The 22,742-nt window shown below is 41.4% G+C and overlaps 1 protein-coding gene across 10 annotated transcripts in view; it reads left to right on the top strand.

Annotated features, from left to right (window-relative positions):
* Positions 1-941: 941 nt before the first annotated feature.
* The window catches only part of mecom (MDS1 and EVI1 complex locus), a 94,578-nt gene continuing 72,777 nt past the window's right edge, over positions 942-22,742 (top strand). For 5 of the 10 annotated variants that reach the window (XM_037267058.1, XM_037267055.1, XM_037267059.1 and 2 more), the window contains exon 1: positions 943-1,138. In XM_037267058.1, coding sequence (XP_037122953.1) covers positions 1,102-1,138 — 37 coding nt within the window. In that variant the 5' untranslated portion in view covers positions 943-1,101. Of the gene's footprint in view, positions 1,139-22,742 lie in introns of all 10 variants that reach the window. The other 5 variants (XM_037267061.1, XM_037267060.1, XM_037267057.1 and 2 more) reach the window with 2 other exon arrangements.

Here is a 22,742-nt window from a genome sequence, read left to right as displayed (position 1 = left end):
TTGTTGTTTAAAGCGCTCTCAAACACTGTCAATAACCCATTAAAATGTTTATTTAAATGTCCATTTTATTTTTTTATTCGCCTATTGGCGCTTATTCCAGTTACAATCCGGTCGCGTTTATTTCAGGTGCAATAAAAGAAACATTTGTTTTAGTTGGGACTGTCGTCAAAATCAGGGCATTCATGTTTTATTAACGCTAAAGCGAGCTTTTAAGGCTTTGGGGATGTTTTTGTTTTGTCAGCATTTATTGTTTGTTATGCTTGTCGGTTCCAAGTTGATGCAGTTCACAATTATGTGAGTATTTTAAAGGTTGTTCAGAGCTAATTAATTGTCACTTACCTTTGCTGTTGCAGACATGGAGGAACACGCTCCTGAATTGTTTTAATAACAAATATAAATATGTATTTTTTTTCTAACTCAGGTGAAACCATCTTTCATAATTACCCACAGATAAGTGATTCAAGATTTTCAACCGAAGCGTCTCGAAGTGGAATTTATGATTGTCACAATTTCCAGCACAAAAACTCTCCCGCTCTGTGTTATTGCACAATTAAATGTTTGTAATCTTTAATAACTAAACCATAATGGAGAGTGATTAATGTGACTTTTGAAAGGGTCAGCCCACTCGAGAGAGCGGTTGGCTGCAGCCGTGCATGAAAAAAAAAAAAGGACATTGTCTTAATTTATAATGCCTATTTGCACAAAAGAACGCAATTCATTACGCTGAAGAAAATATAGTAGAGATGCCCACTGTCTGGTTCATGAAACCTTAAAGCAGGAGCAACAACGGGACATTTTTTACAGCGTGCAAAATCTCCGTGGCTGTGTGAGGGAGAAAAAAAGTGACACAGCCCATCCACGATACGTCAGGTCATCTCTAAAGTGATCAATCGGACAAAAAGTTTGTCTGGCACGTGCAGCCGGCAGACCTCGGAGGCTTGTGCGCATGTGCGAAGGTGTCCGGATTGACAATGCTGGAGAGATAGCGTGTCTGGGATCGAGAAAAAAAAAGCGCACAGTAGAGAGGGGAAAACGGGAAAAAAGAAGAAAAGGGGATCGGAGAAAAAAATTCAAACAAACCCACACCGAGAGACTGGCACCATGAGATCCAAAGGCAGGGCACGGAAACTGGCCACAAGTAGGTGTAACATCCCTTTTTCTCTACTTTTAAAACATCTGATCTCCGCTGTTATCAATATCTGCACTTGAAATTTAATTTATTCCCGAGAGACGTTCGGACATCTATTAAATCATAAACTGGGTTATCGCGGGATTAAAAATCCACGAGTCAAAAATTGGAACGCTGTCACGCACGAAGTCTGTTGTAAAAAGTTGAGCGAGAAGCGATGGAGGAACTTTGCAAGTCCTGGCTGCATGTAGTGGGCGCTCTCGTGTAACCCAGTGGAGGTGAAAAATCCCCCGTGCGTGGGCAGAGCCATTGACGCACACTGGTGCACAGTGCTGCGTTCGGCTGCGTTCGGCTGCAGGTCACTTCGCAACATTTGGGAGCTGCGTGGAGACTGGTTGCATGGCAAAAATAAATAAGAAGGTTTTTATTTTCGTTGTTTTTTTTGAGTCCCTTATACATGGTAAATGATCTTGTAGCAACTTCGGATCTTGCATGTGAACGGTTTCGGGGTCTTATCCGTGAATAATGTTAAATTGTATAACCGAGTTAAAATGGCAAACTTAATGTCTTTATAGTTGCGCGGCTGTGTTGTTTACTTTTGGCCTGTCTGACTGGATTTGTTTAAAACGCACGTTTTGAAGACATTATGAAATGACAATAATTCGATACATGATTTGAAACCTCCTGACATTAAAGCTATTAATTACTACCACAAAATAGCGGGGAAATAGTGTATGCAGTGCGTTTTATGATTGATAGTGATATTTTTGCATTGCACTACTTAAATAAATCCTCATTGATTTCCCCCTCCCCCAAGTTTTGAATTTGATCAAAAAATAATAATTTTCAATGTAACATTTTATTTTACATTTTAATATACATTATCAAGGCCTTAACATTTATGGTAGCTATCGTGATTTTTTTAATTTTTTTTATTGTTGCCTGTGTAAAGTCACTGGGTTCAAATAACACAAATACACATGTATATTTTTTCTCCTGAAAAAACAACTACATTTTCAAAATATAACAAGATGGCTCTCAAACGAATGGGCACACCCAAGGGCATTAAAGCTAAATTATAGTTTCTTATACAACAAAACAAAATATATTTAACTTTTGTAAATAAATAAAAAATACCACACATTTTCAACAAATGACAGAAATTTCCTTTTGCAGCATCTCACATATTTATTATCAGACATTTTCACAATACGTACTATACAAAATATTAAACACAGTCACAAAGTGGCGTCAGAAATAAATTGCTCATGTAATATAGTTTCAGCCACGAACTCTTTTGGGAAACGTCTGCTTAGATTTAAAGGCGACTAATTTACGAGATTTACATTCTCAGCAATCACAAAGGGAGAATGTTGTGCATCCCCAGAGGAGCGGGCCCGCAGTGGCCCCTATAGCCAGGTCTGCGCAGTGTCAACAGTGAATATTTAAATTCCCAGACCTCTCATAAGGGCTCTGCTGGTAAATGCGTTCAGTGTGTGTGTGTGTGTGTGTTAAAACGGCCATGTATGGTTGTGTGTTTAACGAAGGAGGTGGTAAACGTAAGAGAGATTGATGGAGGCTGACTGATGAGTGCGCGCGTCCAGATGGAATGTGGTGCGCCACAAAAACGCGCCTTAGGTTTCCAATTAAATATAGCCAAAATCTGCAGGCCGCACCCCGCAGTGACTTGTGGACTTGGGTAGAAGGAGAAAGTAGCTTGGTAGGAGACCGTGTTAAAGGTCCACTTCCCAGATTTGAATGCCAACATGCACATCCCGGTAAATACACTGCATATTAATTAACGGGTGGTTTGGGTACTGAATGACTCTCATGACGTATGTTTTGACCGCAGTGAATGGCAACAAGTTGCAACTCCAATTAAATTTATTTGCATTACATCCGTTTCAACACACGCATATCTTCAGGAATGTGGGCGTTTGATCAGATGCTCACAGCGGTGGTCAATTTTTGGAGCGTTTGGAAGAAAGAGAAAGGTCTGTCTTTCAGTTTGGCTCACAAGTGCGTCGTCCTGCTCGCGTTGTGCAATGGGCCGTGCATCTCCCTCATTAAAATGGTTAATAGATGGGCCCATTTAAAAGGTGAGGGGGGGGGGGGGGGGGGGGGGGGAGCAGGCCTGCGCCACGGAAGTGAAATAGAGTGCTCATTTAACAGGCTGCGTTCGTGTCCCATCGTGCGCGCTTGCGTGCGTGCGTCTGTGTTCTGCCTGGTGCCAAATTCTAAATGCTCATTGTTCTCTAACTGCTCAAGTAATGACGGGTCAACAATCACTGCGTCCTGTACATTATGGTAGTTACTTTAAAACTTGATATATGCAAGTAATTTGTCATGCAGCAAAGAATTGTTCTTCTTTCCTTGCTACTTAGCACGTCGCAGGAAATAATTATACAAACACAATAGCGAGAATGGCAAAATCAAATAAACCGGGATTAGAAAGTCACACATGTGTGTTTGTGTGTTGATGTGTGCCTTAAAGGGGCGTGGCCTGATGATCTGGAGTCAGCCAGGTTAGCTGTTTACAACTCAGCATCTTTTCCTTGCAAGTGTTTTCATTTTGTCTGGCACTTTGCTCCGTCAATTAAACAGCTGAAGGTGCAGCGGCAACTGTTACTCTTATTTTTGTTTTAGTATGTAAGTCCAAGAAATATTAAGAACATTGAAAAACAACCCCTTCCCTGACAGGCCCGTATTGTATAAATGTCTGAATGTGTCATCCATCATCACCCCGCCTGTCTGACATGTCCTTTGGGTTTCATTCTCACTTCTTGCAGAAATCTGATGTTAATGAGTCATTTCAGTGTATCAACAGGGAAGTAAAAAGGTTAGGGGGTTGTTTACGCAACCGTGTCCCGTTTGAATGGAGCTCCTTGTCCAAGTCAAGTCTCAAGGGCAACTTTTGGCCCTTTTAGTCTTTCTCTCGGGTTAGAAGGAAAGGGCCCACAGCAACTGTAGATTGCATTTATCAGAAGTGTAATATGTTAAATTGGTATGTTTTTGTTGTTGTTTGGGGGAGGGGGGGGGGGGTCATTTTCAACAACCCAGACAAGGCAGTGTGGGAACACCAAGGGAAGGATGATGGGAGGGGTGTAATGTAGCGACATGTCAAGCCTGGGAACCAATGTGTGTTTATCATTTGGGAAATCGTACCAACGTAGAACAATGAGTGAGCGTTACTCCTTCGAAATAAAAAAAAGGCGATTATGCTTTCGTGTCCCTCCTAAAGGTCGCCGAGTTAAAGATAGGGAGTTCATACAAAAAAAGCTTGCAGTCTGTCTGCACTCCCAGTTTAACCTAATACGGTGCCAAGGCTGAAATCGTTATCAGCACTAAAGATAAGTCATCAAATACTTGACGCGCAACCATTTTCCTCATCACAAATTGCTATGAGACAAATATATGGCATTTTTGCTGATTTGAAATGCTTCCCTCACATCCATTTGAGGAGTTTTAATATCAAAAGAGTGCTGATGTTGCAGTCTGCTGAGTTCATTAATGAGTAGTGTGAAGTTAGCCCTCCCTTAACTTGTTGGAACATTTTATACATAAATCAATTAGAGAAGGTGGTAAAAGCACAAATCTCCATTCATGAATTAATTCACTCTCATGTATTAAACTCTTAGACTGAACTGTGACCCTAACAAGTGTAAAAGAAAAAAAAATACCAGAGCTCAGATGCTGTCACCGAGTTAGAGAAACATTCCTATTGTTTTGTTTGTTTAATTAAGTAGCACGCGTTTGCCTGCGGATCTTGCCAACTATTTCATTCCGTTCATTGAGAGTTGACAGAAAGAATGGGCCCTTTCCTCATGATTCACTGGAAAGGGAACATTCCCATAAACAGGAATTATCCAACAATCGCTTTACTAACGTGGTGATAACAGCATGTTCCAGTCCTGCTTTGGGATCTCCCCAGTTTCGATCTTCCTGGCCTGAAGCCTAAAATACGCGAGAGTAGGAGTGGGAGATAGTCGGCTTTGATTAAGAGGGACCAAACGATGTGCTGTCACATTAGTAGCTGACTGCAGTGAATGCATCCATGTGTTTGTGTGATTACTGTACACCTTTCAGTAGTGACATGGCCAATCTACTCGCAAAACTCATTAAGAAGTGACCTCTCACCCTTTCAAGACAGGAGCGATGAAGGGGAGGAGATTTGATCAAAGCTCGGGCCTTCCTGTTGACATCTGGACTGGGCTGCAGCATATGCATGCACCTGATGGGATGTGATAGCGACTGCCTGGTAGACATTGAAATACTAATACAGTCATAGTTGCAGTGGGAACTTTCTTGGGATGTTTATTTACTCAGTTGCAGATGGGAGAAGAAGTCCAGCGTGGGAAAGCAAACACATTTTCGGAGTAATATTAAATGATAATACCTGTAGATGACAGTTTTTGTAAAATAAAATGAAAGTTAGTGGCTCATGCACAACTCATCATCACAAATCGTGGTTTTTTTTTAAAAGAAGACCCCGATTCTTGCCTTTAAGGAGTCTCTTTTGATGATGCCGGTTTGCGCTCATGTAAACGTGTTATTGGTCAACCAAGGTCAGAGCAGAGGAAAGAATGCGGCCGAAGAAAGGAATGCAAGGCTGATTAGCGCTTCTTACCTGTAAGTGAACTGGACGTGTCGGCATGTGATGAGACCGAGGAAACAAGGGAACAATAGGACAGTAGAGATTCCTTTCCACACCGCATTCCAGCGATCCTGAAGCCAGGGCCCCCCACTCAGAGCTTTGATGAACCCTTCTCGCAGCTTCCTGGGATTGTCGCTCGTCCACAAACAAAAAAACATAAAGCGGCTGGTGAGCAGGGCCCTCCTCAGGATGTCCTGTTTTGATTAGTCTTAGCATCCTAAAAGCACCATCGAAATATTATTCTAACAAGGAGCGAAGCGTAGCCGTGACACATCCACTTCTTTCCACTCTGTGACCCGACGGGGTCACGTGCACTTCATGAGCCAGAAATCAAAGAGGTCCTCCTTACTCAGTGATCTTACCGAGGAAATCGTGAGGAAAACACGGCGATAAAAAGATAGCGAAAGGTTTCAGGTCCTGTCAACAGGTGGGGAAGTTTGTCGGGCCAACACTTTCTAAAGAAGCCTGACAAATGTTGTCACAGTTGAATCTGATATATCAAATAGTTCCCCCCATTAATCTTAAAAATAATATCCAGCTGTGTATAAGTTGAGGCAAAATTTGATATTTGCACGGAAATATAATGATTTGGTGAAAAGGGGATTGTCCATCTGTCGGTTGGCCGGTCAGGCTCTCTGTCTTATTTATTTCCGTCTTTATTGTTTTGTATCAGAATCAGCATTTGTCTCTTCCGCAGTGGCGCAGCTAGAGGGGGTGGGGGGCACTGCCCCAAAATATGCTTGGAACACTTCGTGCCAGGCCAGATAATTGCCTTTTGGGTGTTTTCTGATTTTTGCGTATATTGTTATAAGTATTTTCTAAATCATTCGGGGATTATGAGATATCCTTGGTCACCTCAGGCCAAAAAATTGCAAAAAAAAAAATGTAAGTGAAATTTAAATACCTTTATTAATGTGTATAAAATTTCTGTCTTTACAAATAGAATACTGCTGAGTTTTTTATGGTCAGGATAAATCATTTCTCAATATTATGCTGGTTGTTTACTGCTCTGCATCCCAATGGCGGGTGTTTCTATATTTGGTTTACCTTATTCAGCTATACGGGGGGACGGAGGGGGTCGGGCAAAACATAAGAAACATGAATGAAGTATATGGTGGGTCTGTATCCTCTTTCATCAGTCAACTACATCTTTGCTGTCTCCTGTGGAATCAGGGAGCAGTGAAGCATTGCAGCACAGTTTGTTGTTTTGCTGGAGCCTGAGGGCTTTCGTTTGACAGGAGGGCACCACTTTGTTCACCTCAGTATCCAGAAGAGACCCCTTGGGGTTGAGGCCCGGGATGTCTTTGTCAGGTCTGTGGCAGGACCGGGGCAATGGGGGGGCTCTCACCGCTCACTGGGTCAGTGGACAAGCTAATCGATTTTATCTCCGTTTCACACACGCCGCCAAACCCCGACTGCGCTGATATTCACGTTCAGAGGATTATGCTGCCTCTATCTCCTTTTCTCCGTTTGTTGCTCTTTCTCGCCCACCACATTTCTTGTATTTCTCATCTGTCGTTCCCGCGTACTGTTTTGTCTGCATCTCTTTCACCGACCCCCAACTCGGGGAACGTTTTTAAATTTAGTCTCAACGTTGGTCTCTAAATTGGCACTCCCCATGAGGGAGGCTACACGAGCAAGTGGAGGGCCTCTTGTTTTCTTGACCATTGCTCAAGATGAGACGCTGGAACAAGGGAATGAAAGCTTTGGGAAAGGTCTGGAAACTTCACATTCGTCAGTGTAAGGAGATACCGCGCTGACAGTTAGCAGACAGACCAGCCAAGTACAACACAAGATGGCCATGTCGGTCGACCGCACTCGGTCCAACAGACAGACACAGTGAGACCAGACCAAACAGACCTCTCATCTCATTTTAGAACATGTTGGCTTTTTAGGCCCGCTGGCTGTCTTGCAAGCAGAGAGTTAGTGAAGGATTAGGAGTTACTGTAAGAACTAATTCAGCCGTCAATGTTGAGTAAGTACTGAATGAAGCTTGAATTACACGCAGTGGAGCTCAGATCTCCACCAAGGCCATCCATTCCTAAAGTCAAGTCAAGTAAACATGTCTTATCTTTTGTTTTGTTTAATCTTGTAGGTAGATGCTGATAATGCACGTTACAAAATCTGAAGAAATAATATTACCCTTTACTAAAATGATGGAATGTCAAAAGTTAATAGAAATAAAGGCCCAGCTTTGTAAAAGTGGTGAGCCCTTTAAATTCCACAACTTTAAATTTCTCCCCGTGCTCATTAATATTTCACATTTTAATTGTCGACTTTTCCTCTGCTCAACTTTTACTCTTTTGCTCAATGCACCCGAGACTCTGACCACAGCCTATCCATCAGCGACTGTGGCCAAAATGAATGCGAACCTTCAGAGGTTCTAATACATGTACTATAAGAAAAGATTTATCTGCACCCATAAAAGCATGGCCTACACATGCAATATGTATCCATCTTCTCATGGAATTTGGGATTTCACATATGCAGTATAAAATACATCTTGGGAATATACACATTCAAGATACAAATAGTTACGTGGTGCTGCTATAATTAGTTCCAAGGTGTGGCGTTTGGTTGCGATGGGGTATTGCAGGTATGACTTTCTTTCTACCCAACCATTAATCGCTGACATCTGACAGTTCAATCTAAAAGAGGTCGAGTGGTGCAGCCGACTGGTTAGCATGGCAGATCATTCTCCGGCCTCGGAAGCAGCCAGTCGCATCAACAATCAGTGACAAAAGATGCATAGGCGGGACGGGAAAGTATAAAGAAGAATCCAAGGGTTGGGAAAGATAGATGTTGGAGAAGCAGTGGAGCTCAGGGTGAAAAGTGAAGTAGGAAAAAAGTATGGTAGCATTGGCAGGGAGGCCATTCAGCAACGGGAGGGGGGGTAGTTATTAGCCTGTGGTGTGAGTGACTTAGAACTTTTTTGGTGGTTATTTTCATATACTTTGATTAATAATGGTAAAGACACTTGTACAAAAAATGTTTTTTAATATTTGTTATTTTTACTTTATTTTATTTTTTATTTAATATTTTTTTACACTGTTGTCTTTTGTTTTTTAATATTTTTACTTTTTAAAAAAATATTTTAACATTTTTTTACTTTATCCAATTGTGACTTAAAGGCCTTTTTTCCATCATTAATAAATCATATAAGAATGACCCATATTTAATGAACCAGTGCTAAAAAAATTATGTTCATATAATACAGAACTTGTCCTAAAGAGGAAACTAATGGAGACACAATAGGACCATTGAACGCTTTGACACTTTTTTTGAATTTCACGTTATAGAGTTGGTAGTAGTTGTGATAAAGGCCAAGAAAACATAAAAAACAGTGCTGTGGTACTACTTCGTACGAGTTGTCCATTTTATATTTACCCAACCCCAAGAAAGGAAAACAATCTTTCTTGAGCAGCCATGATTCCATACGTTTTCAAACATGAATCATATTTTTTTCCCCTGCAAATGTTATTTTCACCTTCCCACTGACGTTGTTCCTCTGAGCCTTTTTGCAAATGTTGATGAAAGAACAAATTGACACGGTGGGTGACAGTCTTTGGCCTGAGCGCTGGTAAAACAACCGAGAGGTCTCTCTTTTCTCCCGAGAGGCCAAAAATAGCAGACATACTCGTTTATCCTGTGCTATCTCTCACAGATTCAGATGAACACAAATACATTGCATATTTTTGAGGCTATCCCATCATGAAGGCCACTGAGTGATGATGAGTCATTGTAGGAAGGATGCCCTTTGACCCCATCTTGTCTATATGAATCAGAGTAATAGTCCCTAAAGTCGAATCTCTGCCTTTCGGCGTGTCTGTCAGGGAGTCAGGTTGTTGGTTTGTCTTTTTCTCAGCCCTCATCACATTCACACACCGCTTCATCACAGTCATCCCACTCTGTTTGTTTTAAAAACAAGAAACAAGGGAATATCTCCTTTTCTCATTGCCAAATATTTTAAAAAAAAAATCTGAAGTATGTATTCCCTGGTGACAAACTTCATTGGAACATTAACTTACTGTAGAGTTAATTTTAAGTTAGGTTTATTCAAGAATATGACAATAGGAATGAAGGAGAGGATGTTTGAAGGGATGAATGGATACATTTAACGGTTGCATTTTTTTTTCACAGTATCATTGTTCTGTTTTTGAGATAAAAAGTAAAAGGAAGACAAACAACACCATCTACTGGATTTGGTAGGCCTTTGTCCTCCTGTCTCAAATTTAGCTAGCAATGGCTGTACTGTATGTAATCGTTCATTCCAAACAAATTCTTTCATATTGGATTTGGCATGCGGCACAATTTAGTTTCAAAAGACTGTATAAAAAAAAATGAATCTTGCAATCCTCAGCTCTCCCCTTTTATATTTATTCGTAAATGTGCAGAGTTTTTGATCATCCCCAAATGCACTGTGGATCACAAAACGTTAGTTGAAGAGTCACTTTAAATTTCCCAACACGGTTTTTCCTCCTCGTCGGTGCTACTCCGGTAAAACACAAGCAGCGCTATGCTGAATGACGCTAATAAAATTGTTGTGCGCGCTCTACCGTTTGATCGTCTTCTTAACAAATGGAATTTGTTTGGCCTGATTTGATTATTGAGTCCAGCATAGTTTTGTGGAGGCAGGGGCATATACAATGAAGTAAAATGTTTTGCCAGAACCAGAGGAAACTCTATTAGAGGTGTCTAGGATGGCGGGCCCCGCCGCCTCTGATGAAATGCTTCTCGGGTGTTAATGCAATTCGGATTTTGCTTTGCCTGGAGACTTGTTACCGTTGGGGTTTTAAAGCTGGCTCAGCAAAGCAGAAAAACAAAGTCTGGATTTAAACCATGTAATTAGAATAGTGGAAACTTTGTAGGGAACTTCTTGAAAGATGCTTAGTAATTTTATTTTTTTGTGTTATAAAGATTGTTTATTCAAATTTTAGAGTGCTGATAAACTTTCCTAATTTTAGTCACCATTTCATTTGAGATTGTTGAGGGATAATACAAAAAAATAAGCAAACGCCACAATTGTCCTCAGATTTATACCACAGTGAAAGCAAATCTGTCCCAGCCAACGAAGTGACCCATTACAGCCCCGAGGGGTTTCTGGGACTCAGGGTCACTCTAGCTGTCACATCGCCAGCCAGCCCAGAGCCCCGGCAGATCAAATACAGGTATGATTTATGTCCGCTGTCTCAGCCTTCTCACAGTAGGTCCTCCTACATTCAAACTGTTGGCAAAACCAATGGCAGTGGTAATTTGTCTACTTACGTGTGTAGGAGGTAAAGGTCAAGGGTCACCGCAATGAAAATGACCAGACCTGACTTAATTGTTGTATCTATTGGAAGTTTGAGACAGAATGTCTGTCTGAAGGTCTATCTGTCTATTTGTCCATCTGTCTGACTTCTGTCCTGGCGCCGCGGTGTGTGTCATTGGGTCGAGACCCTCTGGCTGCACACGGCTATTATGGGCACTGATCTGATCCAGCAGGAGCGCAGGGTTCACTGGGGGGGATCTCTCAAGGCCAGATCGTATCATTATCACAACATACAGCCTGGGGGAACCTCATTGACGACCCTTCTGCATTTGCTAAACATGCAGACTTCGAATTTCTGGGTTAAAAAACGGTCTGACGCAATTTGTTGTGATGTTTTGTGCAAAATTTTCAATTGATCCAAAAATGGCAATGACATCATTTTGTGAGCCATTTCCTTCATATGACAAGGTTAAGCCAGTAAATGTTTAGAAAGGCTTCCTGGGTGTGATTACATTTATCATGTATAATTAGGAAGTTCTGTTCTGTCTACACATGATGACCTTTGACCTTGACTGTGACACTTTTAAGCTGGTATTGCCAGACACTCACATATGATGTCCAGGTCATGGTACCCTAAAAAAAACTGGCTTCTGCTCCATCATTGGAACTTTTTATGTTAGGTCAGACTGACAAAGTAAATTATTTTATTCATATGAGTGTTAAGAAAGGGAGTATTCCAAAAATACAAGCCCGACTGTTGTAATTCCAAATTTCCCTTTCTGCCCCTAATCATCATCTCCTTCTGCACATTATTCTGTCATTTTTTTTCTTGTTCTTTCTTTTCACTCATACCCTTTTTTTATGTTATAATTCCCACCTATTATTTCTGTCCCGAGCCCTCATTAGTCATGTCGCTGTCAGCCGCCAGCTGCAGACACACAAGCTCATATACACAACCACACATCTTCCTGCACATGCACAGGTATGGAAGTCATCAAGACAAGGTCAGAGGTCTGTCTCATTACCCAACTCCAGCCAAAACTTTTGCTGTGTTTTATGCAGTGCTATCAGACATAGGGGGAGGGAAATAAGAAAAGGAGGCTAAAAGGGAGTCTGAACAAAAGAATTGTTTCATCAGAAAGAGTGAGTAGAATGTTCTGACAAGTAGATCAAAATCTATAAATTAGCCAAACAGAAGCTCAATGATTCATTCTTGTCCTTCACACTCAATTGACACGTTTCTGTCTTAAACATTCTTTCCGTCTTAAATGCAGACAGACATAAGAGTCTGCAAACTTGCTAAAATGCTGACATGAGATGAAATGCAAAACAGGAGTACATGAACATGTTCAAGTTCTGCTTGGGGGGTCATGTGTGTGCGCAAGGAGTCAGCTGGGAGCAGTCAAGGGGACACTGATGATGTAGACTGACGGGGGACGTAAACACTCGGTAGAATAGTGAAGGGCGCCATTGTCTCCGTCGCTGCCGCGTCACTCATTCTCTGTAATGAAATGATCCGTTTTTGTATGTTCGTTTAATTGCCCAATCAGTCTCCGGGTCTCCTAACCTGTCATATGTCTGTCTTATTACTTCTTAAATATACGCATTTATATTTTTAATGTTTTGGGGCACTTAGCTGATGCTCTTATCCGAAATTTGTACCAGGTGATTTTTATGGGTTTTTCTTTCCCCGCCCAGTCATTTTTTATTTAATTGTTTTCTGTGTGCGTGTTCATGTGTGATGAAAAAAGTCAAGATTTTGCTAATTTAGCATTACAGATATCTGTGTTACCTGCAATGTAACCAAATAGGGCTTATTATATGTTCACACATTGTTTTCAGAGAGTCATTAGTTCACCATTATGTTTTTGTATGGGTGCACGGTGAAAAATTAACGAGCCCACTTTAATATAGTGAGCTGCAGAAGGACGTAAAGGTGTGCGGAGGATATGAGGGTGGAGGTGTCGGGGACAATGATGAGGTGTGTGAGATGAAATGGAGGGAAGTTGGAGAAGGAGGGAAGCAGGGAAAGGGCGAGGTGCCGAGGACATGCTAGATGTGCTTTTGGGAGGTTGTGTCCATGTTTTGCTTACGTTTAGGCTCAAATTCCTGCCCATTTATTTTTACACCTGAAATTTGTACTTCTCTGGTTTTGGATATGCTCTTTTATTATTTTTTTCAAAGATATCAGATGAGATTTCAAATAAAGTATCATTTCCATTAAGGAAACATTTTATGCAAAAGAGAGAGTTGTGGTTACTAACACTTGTCTACTAATAGTGACAAATTACATAATCATATTGTTCTTATATGATTGACAGGTCAATAAAACATTTAAGGAGCATAATTCCAAAACTTGGCCTCCAGTTCACACGTGCACACACACACGCGTGTGTAGCTGAGGTTTGGATGTTTATATAATGGTGAGCCAAACAAACCAGTCTTAAGTGTGAAACGATTCCAAAATAATCTAAACATCCACAGTCCTTTTGGCAAATTGAAATACTTGGCCCTGCTTGTATAATTTGTTAGGGCTGATAATGAAAATATACTTGGCGTACTTTCATTCATAAAAAAATATCTGCAATCTGATGCCACTGCACATGTGAGAGTAACATGCAGTGATATTAATTAATAATTATCTTAATTTAAATTGTATCCATCCGCCAGACCTACAGCAATAAAGGCAAATATTTTCCAGTCAATCATATATAAATCATGATGTCAACAAAACATCCTCAACCTCACAGTGGCTACACTTTATCGTCAAATCAAAACAAATCATATTGTTTAGATATCAGCGTCTAACTTTTTCCTCCCGGTTGGCTGTGCTTTAGCGTTTGTATAAAAACATCATAGAAAGCCACACAATAGTCGAGGAGGGATAGATGTCAGTGGTCAGCGTAGATAAGAATGACAAAGCTCTGCACTAAGCCACATCACCAGCAGGCTTCTCACCTGCTTGTCCATCACACGGGTGCACTCAACCATCACTGAGCGATTGTGTCTGCCCATGCATGTGTGTGCGTGCGCTTGCGTGTGATTGATGCTTTTCGCCTTACGCCAACTCTACGCCCACATCGCCCCCTCTTGTCGCACCACAGTCGGGACTGTCACGGAAACATGAGGCCTTTGGAGATAGCGGCCGCCGTCCTGGCCAGCCTTGGGCTTGCACTGTCTCTTTTTCCTCCCGCTTGAGCCAGTCACTTACGGCTGTGGGAAAAGCAGAGGAGATGAGGCCTTAAAAACAGATCATTGTCCGCCTCCTAGATTAAAGCCAGAGAATGTGAGCATTGTCCACTGAATGGCTAAACCTTCCTGCTGTCACTCAAATGCTGCTCTGAGCGCTACTTCATGTCTAAGAGGCTTATCTGCAGTGAAAGGCCCCTAGCTGCTCTGGGGAGAGAGGACGTAATGAAGCGTGTTTTTTTTCTCTCTCTCTCTGTAGGGAGAAACCTGCTGCTGAGTTTGGTAGCAAGACCGGGGGGGGGGTCTCAAGGGGGTGGATGCGGCCAGTGGGACAGCTGCTGCAGCCACCAAACTCCCTTTTAGCCCAACTGCTCCATCTAACCGACCTTCTCGAAGGAATTGTCATTCATCTCCTCTCTTGCGTACGGGCCCGAAACACGGTGCCATTCTGATGGGGGTGGTCGGACGGGCGCTGGGGGGGCATTGAGTCGGCGTGTATCCAGGGACATGATCAGCGGGCCGCCGATGTGCTCCTTGCTTTGTGCGGCGCTGATTGAGAAGGGGAAAGTTTAAGTGGCGCTCTCATTGAGAGCCCAGCGCGGGCCATGCTGGGAGTGTTTGCAAAGCTCCGAGGCCTCACAGTCGTTTGCTGCTTATTGTAGACATGTATGTAATTACCGACACCGAGTGCAGAAGCAAGAGCTGTTGTTTTGATTGATGTTTGATAGTTAGCGGGATTATGCAAAGCTACTTTTGTATTTATGCGTGGAGATAAAAAAAAATAAAGCCTGTTCATTCATGGTGATTTACTTCCTTGTTTTTGACTTTGCGCTCAAGCTGCTTTCCGCTCATTTTGGAGAAAATGAATACAGATACAGCACTCAATATTTTTTAATAGTGAATATCTGTTTGAGCACAATTAAAATTCTATATCGCTGGCGTCGGGCTGAAACCTCATAAGTCACAATTTCTTGCATTCAATAAGTTATTCCACATTGACATGTGACGATTATTATATTTTTGCATATTATTGAGCAATCTTGAGAGTTGAAAGTTGCTATCTCTCTTTGAGGATGGAAGTGTTAATGGTTGAACAGACAAGCCATTGTTTGTGTATCTTGAAAGTGACAATATTTTGTGACTTGGTTTTGGTTCATCAGCAATATTTGTAATCAGAACATCCTTCCCAAAGAATTTTCTTTACACTAACAGTTGCTTGATTTCTTTGCATGATTTATAGTCTTTTAATTTCACTACATTAAGAACATCAATACTTCTTTACAAGTTGTGATAAAAGGTCATTTACTTTTTTCCAGTCTGTTCAACAATGTTTTGAATTAATTTGTGGGTGTCTAAGTGTACAATCCCAAATCAGAATTGTTTGGCCTTGCTGCTAATTTTCACGTCATTGTATCCTATTGCACTGATAATTGATTGATTCTAATAAGAGTCAGAGTGCAAGCTTTCAGTCGCTTAATATGACCTTTGACCCAGGCATATTGTGCGCTTAGGTCCATTCTGTGATGTGTGGAGAGGTTGAGTGGGCCAGAGAGGCTCAGACTCGACCTGACGAATTGTCTGCTGGAGGGTGATGGAGATGCTAAGTGATGCAGCCCAGCTGTGACGGGTGTCTCCATGGTCCATTTACAGTTCCGAGCTCGTGCTGGGAGATGGTACATTCCGACAAGATGAAGGGATCCTACCCTAATGCCAACATGTTCTTGATTTTGTCAAAATATGAAGGTCAAATTGTAGCAACATTTTTTTGTATATCCCAATGTTGACTTGGAGTATCCCGTGGCGCGCTGTCGTTATTGATGGTCTCGTAGTCCAGAAGGAAAAGCCAGAGATGAGTTCTTTTGGAAGAATAAAAACTGTATTAAGCCTTTGGTTGCATTTCTTTGTGTCATGTTATTCAGATAATATACTTTATCTCAGTTTTAGTCCAGCTTGATGGGACCATAGAAAAAGATGGCAACTATTGCTTCAACTCGGTAGTTCACATCAAACAATGTGTCCAGCAACCAAGAATGATAGGTGTCACAATTGTATAAGAGTGGAGTGGAAGGTTCTTTTTCAGTAAACATTTAAAAGAGTGGAGAAGTGAACAAAAGCATTAAGAAGGACCTGTTTTGTTGGCCCTTTTTTAACCTAAATAGGCGCGGTCTGACCGACCAAGGCCTTGGCTTCAAAGTATTATCCCACGCATGCAATTACCATTTCTATCGACTGGGCAAGAAAGATTATGCTTTTGGGTGTTCTTCTGCATTTCTTCCAGTGGCTTCACTTGGTGAATGTGACACGTTTTGTGTCTCCCACCCCCTATTGAATTTAAAAGTTCTCTATTCTCCGAGCGAGCTGAGGAAAGTCCAACACGAGGCTTGAATAGACACTAAATCTTTCAAGGTTAGGACTTAACCTTCTCCCGCTCTAATTCGTCTTCAAACTTTAGTGTGAAACCAATCAATATCAGATGATTGGTAAACAATGTGTGGTGTCTGATAGGCAGGTATCAAGGGTCCTCAATGGGATTGCAAATGCTTTATGTATCCCCCCCCTTCTGCTCGCTTTTGCTTGAAAGCGCTGTCACAAAAAGTGAAATTACCATTCAGTTGGAATGATTCCATTCATCTTTGTCAGAGCGCCAAGCGCAAGCACGCAAGTCGCTCCCCTCAAATTAATTCCTTGTTTTGCATCAGCTGAATTTGCCCAAATCCAGGAGGATGGCTCTGGCTGCAACCCGCCTTCATTCTTTAATGTTGCAATTCCAGCTGATTTCACAATGCGAGAGGCCCCGGGGCTTCATTTGCCTAATTTACAAAGGAAATAGATATCAAAATAAGTTGTGGAAATAAGATAAATGTCGCTCTGAGAACTCGGTCACTCGGTATGTTTAAAAAAAAAAAACAATTCGCATGAGAAATGTTGTTGATTTGTTGTTTCATGTTGCAAAAAGCTGCAATGCAAACAATCCCAAAGGTGTTCTGCTTTTTAGAAACAAACAGAAATGTAGAACAAAATGTCTGACGCTTGTTGAGGAAATATACACAAAGCCAAGTCACGAAAATTAAGATTTTAAACTCAATACTGTCACCAACTTTTAATCAACCTTATTGGACGTGCAAGCTCTGCACAACAAAGTCGCAATAAAGTAATTTACCAATTCAGGAATGGAATTCTCATCTTACTGTGGGTGAACTGAAACCATCGTGGCAACATAACCATTTGTTCTATCTTTGCCTTTCTTCCACTAAAACCACCTACCCTCTGAGAATGCACAAGTGGGCCAATCAGATTCTTACTAGTGCTCTCTTGGTTGTTTTCTCTTTCTCTCCCTCATGTCGATGTTGCTTCTTAGCACACAGACAGCAGTGATGAGATTTTAAAGAGCGGGTGGCCTCCTCCTTTGCTGTCCTCCCACTGTCAAACTAATGCTAAAAATGGTTGCAAGGCTTTATGGTTAAGCTGCCCGACCACTGATTTGTGATGTTTTTGTTTATGGAGCATGGCTCGTTTTCTTCATCTTATCTGTCAGGAGATGGACAGTGTGTTTGACAGAGTTTATTTAGCTGTTTGCTTTTTCCGTCACAGAGATGGAGGAGGAACGTAGAGAGGCCCAGAGATCCTTTATAATTCTTTCTGCATCTCTGCCAATGTGTAGTTGTGGCCTCTCTGCCCAAAAAGTGTTAGTCGGACTTCTGTGTCATTTATGTCAACGTTACAGCTTTTCAGAGGAGATAGGGGAACCATGGGAGGGAGCTTCTGGAGATAAGTGGGTCAGGCCTGAGAGACACTTCTTCACCCCGGACACCTGCACCTCTCCACAGATGCCCCCTCAAGGATCACTTTGTCCCAGGGTTGCGCCATTGTCAAGTGAAGGGCCCTCCAGATTTTGCTCTGAATACCACTCTGTGCCGGACCAAGAGGACTGGCCCGGAGAGAGACAAAAACAGCAGATTCCAAACCATTCCAAAGCATCCCCCTTCCCTTTGGGAGATAAAGAGGGGAAACTTGGGACTGATTCACTCCTCCACTTTTCATCCTTCTCTCGAGTTCCACAAAATAAGGAGATGAGGAGGAGATGCTGAGGGGTTGAGAGGAATGGTCTTAAAGAATAGTGATTAGCAGGGAGAAGAGAGGTACTCCGTCTACTTTAAGGTCTTCTTCGACTGTGGTCTTTCAGATATGACTTCCAGAAGTTTTACGGGAAAATGTGAGTTGATTAAAGCTATAATACTTGTCTTTTTTGACCACTCTTTTAACTTTTTTGGTGGAGTAAGGATGGAATTTAGTTACACCTTTCATAATTTGAGTGATGAATTCAATAGCACAGGTTTTTTTTTACTATTTTAACTTAAAGATGCTGCATGCTTGTATGTTGTCACAAAATGGGGAATGGCGGACACAATATTTATTTTTTTGTGTTGTTTACTTGTATGTATGTTGTGTACTATGTCTTGTCACCGTGGGATAGTGGGAACGTAATTTCGATTTCTTTGTGTGTCTTGGCATGTGAAGAAATTGACAATAAAGCAGACTTTGACTTTGACTTTGACAAATGCAGGAAAGCAAGGATGCAGAGCTGTGGTTCAGTCAAGAAATATTTCATTTAAATTAAAGGGGGGAAAAAAGCAAACAAGGAAAGATGAAAAAAAAACAGAAGATCAAAAACTCATACTAAAGTAACAAAAACCACTAATAACTCAAACTTGGACATGACTTGGGGAGCATACAAAAACAAAGCACATAGCGCAGATGACAATGACTGCAAAGAAAGGAGAGAACTAAATACAAACTAACTGACATGACAACCTGGAACACCTGGACAAGAATCAGGTGACTGCAGAAGCTGAGTGGGCGGAGATAAGGAGCACAGGTAGGAAGAACAATCATCTACCAAGACATACAAAGAACACCAGGAAAACATGACAAAAGGAAAAACAAACCAAAGGCTGAATCAAAACCAGAGATCATGACATGTAAGTCAAATATGCATTAAAAATACTATTGTAATTTTTTTTTTTACTCACATTTATAAAAATCATTTTTACACCTGTATGAAAAAAATGTTTATCCCATTGTTAATGTGAAATGTATTTTTTCAAAATCTACAACATGCATCTTTCGGCAGATTGTATCTGACCTGAGAGGTCATAGTTTACCCAGAATTGCAAATGTTCACCAAGTCTCTCATTCCTAATCCTGATGTGGCCATCTTGAAATCGTGCCGTTGTGGAGGAGTTGGAAGCGATTAGGGAGAAATATCCGCCGCGTCTCTCTGTAATGTCAGTAATAGGCAGCAGCACATCAAAGTCCTGGCCTGCCAAAATGATCCGGATCAAACTAGCACCCATCTGGAAGCTATAACTGACTTTTCACTCATTTAAACACTCTTAAAACACACTGAACAGACATGGAGCTCCTGTCTCTGCTCACCACTCACAACGAGACATATCAGCACCCTGCATTGTGTCTATGTGTGGAAGACTCTCTGCTGAATCAAAATAGAGGACATGTAAATATTTAAAGAAAATAGTCAGTCTTCACAGGACTGAAATAGTGAGATATTTGGGGTAGTATTTTCCCTCGTGTCAGACGCAAACACAAGTCGGATATGTCTTTAGGGCGTTTTAATTGACTTTGAGCCACTTCCTAAAGTAAACATTTTGTGGTTCAGTGTGCTTTATGACTATTTGGTGAAAGTTGATTACCTTTGTCCATTCTGTGACATTATATGGCCATTTGGTGTGTGTCTGTGTGTGTGTGCAACACGAATGTGAGCATGTGTGGTCTGCATAAGTCACGAAGCAGAGTGAATATTTGTGTTAGGAAGGTGCAAGGTCTTACATTTCACACTCGTGACTGTTAAAAGTTTGCCGGGCAGATAGTATCTCGTGTTAAAGTGCCAGTGATTTAATAGTAAGAATTAAAGCAGGCATGTCAGCAGGCAGTCCAGGCCCCTGCTGCGCCCCAATAGGGAGCAGCCCCTCTCGTCATATCTCCTCCAGACGGCGAGACGTAGGGGCCTCCAGCTCCAGCCCAACAGCCGTTAATATGCTGATGCTGCAAATTTCTGACATGACATAATGTTAAACGGTTCATTAAAATGTCATTTATTTTGCATGAACTATCAGTGTCTTATTGTTTCAAAACTAAATCACTCTCGGAATCCAAGCGCAACATTGTGAATAGACAATTTTGTTTTTTTGTATTGGTCTTTGATTGATTACTTTTACACAATCATTTGCTAACTGCAATAACTTGAATGTTGGCTGCAGACTTGTAAAACAGGTATTTAACTAAGTACTGTTAAAGATTTTATGATTAAAAAGTTGCTGTTTTGGAGCCTCAAAAAATTGTTTAACCCTTTCACCCTTTCCTCTATAAGAGCAAATTATCTTTACCCAAATATTTCCACTCTGAGTTGGTCCACCAACATCAGGGCAACACACAGGATCCTTCATTTCAAGCTGCATAACTAGTTATAAAGAAGAAAATGTGTTTTTAAGCAATGGCGAAGCCGCCTCCCCATCCCCTCCCAGTTGCGGTAGTGAGCGAGCGACCAGTCGGTTGTGTTGTTTCCCATGACTGCAGCTCGTGGTGTCATGATGATGGATGGGAAAGGTTGGTTGGGCCTGCCTCTTGCTCTCCTCCTCCGGGATGTCCCGGGATCTGACAGCCACATTGATGATGCTCTGCCCGCTGGCAACCCCAGAAAAGGCCCTCTTTGCTCTCTCCACTGAGGTGCCGCAACCACAAAGTAGTCATGTTACGTAAGCGTACTCGGGTCACACACGGTCTTTTTTCCTCTCCTATGGCTTTCTGACTCAAATAATCAAAATTCACTTCTGGAATAAAAGTTTAAATAAAAAATATTTAAAAAATATATATATATATTTATAAAATATATATAAAAATAATATCTACAGTATCTGTCTATATATATATATATATATATATATATATATATATATATATATATATATATATATATATATATATATATATATATATATATATATATATATATATATATATATATTCATGTCCTATAATATTTTGTTGAAGGAGAAGTGACCTAGAACCTGTGTTCCACATCTGTCTATTTTATCATTTGGTTATGTTAAATGTTTTTTGTGGCCAGAGGTTATTTGCATCTAAGTGTGGGTAGGGGTCAGACAGTCGTTCACATAGTGAGTGACCATGACCTGAGAGAAACTGTCCAACCCGTTTGTAAACAGGATGTCTTTAACATTGGGAAAATGTTAACAATGACTTTTGTCAGTGCATGGAAGGGGGGGGAGGGAGCAAGATTGAGAGAAGTAGGTTTGGAGGTGATAAAAATTTCAAATAAAACACTTAGCCCCGCTGATAAATCAGCAGCCTCACAGTTTTCTCAGAACTGCCCTTGTACTTTTGTGCCTAAATAACATCCAGGTTAACTTTGTCACATCAGATAAGCGCTGGCTAATGTGATGAAATTTATGGCTTGGCATGGCAACAGTACGAATCCAGCCGTGGATTGTGTGAAGCTTTTTTTTAAGTGCATTCAACTGTCAGCTCTTATTGTGGTGTCAGTTGGGCCTTCTAATTAGTGTCCTCAGCAGGCAGGAAGTGGGCCTGGGCTGGACTAATCTGTCAGTGAGGCCAGTCCATCCTTGCCCCAGCGACTGTTTCCTTAGATAAACCCAGAGCGCTTTATCTAAGAGAGTCGCCACGCACGGGGGGTCTGGGAAGCCCCTGGCGATTTTGTTATTACTTGCTGGATCTACATTTTACACACCCAACGAAGCTGTTTTGAAAATGTGTCCGAGATGCATGAAGGAGCGTTAGGCTGTCGGTATCAGATCGCCGTGGTGACAGGTGTTGATTGAGCATAGGAGGGAGGAAGCATTGCGAAGGACACTTCCTGGCAGACAGTTTTATCAGCAAGGGAGCGGAGGGGTCAAAGAGAGGGTGGATGAGGTTATCACACCCTGGTAGTCAAGTACTGTATGGTACCCTGAGACATGACAACATTGACTTGCTGACCAAGGTAAATGTCTCTTTCATATAAACACTGTTTGAGTTATTGAGATGTGGCTAGACTACCAAAATACAGAAGGACCCCCCCCCCCCCCCCCCACATACTTAAATTTGACTGTTTATTAAGAGTTCACTGACTCTTGAAATATATTGTACAGATAAGATTATCAGGACTCTTTGCCATTACACTTTTAGGAACTGAAAATTCAAAGTTACTTTCCCCATCACAGTGATGTAATCATCACAGCAAAGTAGATCAAGTCTTTTTGTGTTGATTTTTTGTTGTTGTTTTTTTTGTTTTCCCAAACCCATACTATGCCCTTCCCCTTATTGGCACATAATTCGGGACTTGGTTTTCCCTCTTCTTAAGAGTTGTTCCATTTTCACTGCCTGGTGAACCTGTCTGGCTTCCTGTTCTGATTCCCTTCCAATAAATTAAATTAACTATTGCTTATTTTATCGATGACTCAGCTAATCACCCTGCCTCTCGTTTT

The sequence above is a fragment of the Syngnathus acus genome, chromosome 13 (genome assembly GCF_901709675.1).
Source record: "Syngnathus acus chromosome 13, fSynAcu1.2, whole genome shotgun sequence".
In the NCBI taxonomy this organism is placed as follows: domain Eukaryota; kingdom Metazoa; phylum Chordata; class Actinopteri; order Syngnathiformes; family Syngnathidae; genus Syngnathus; species Syngnathus acus.
The sequence above is the reverse complement of the archived record's forward strand: the minus strand, read 5'-3'. Positions and strand labels throughout refer to the sequence as shown.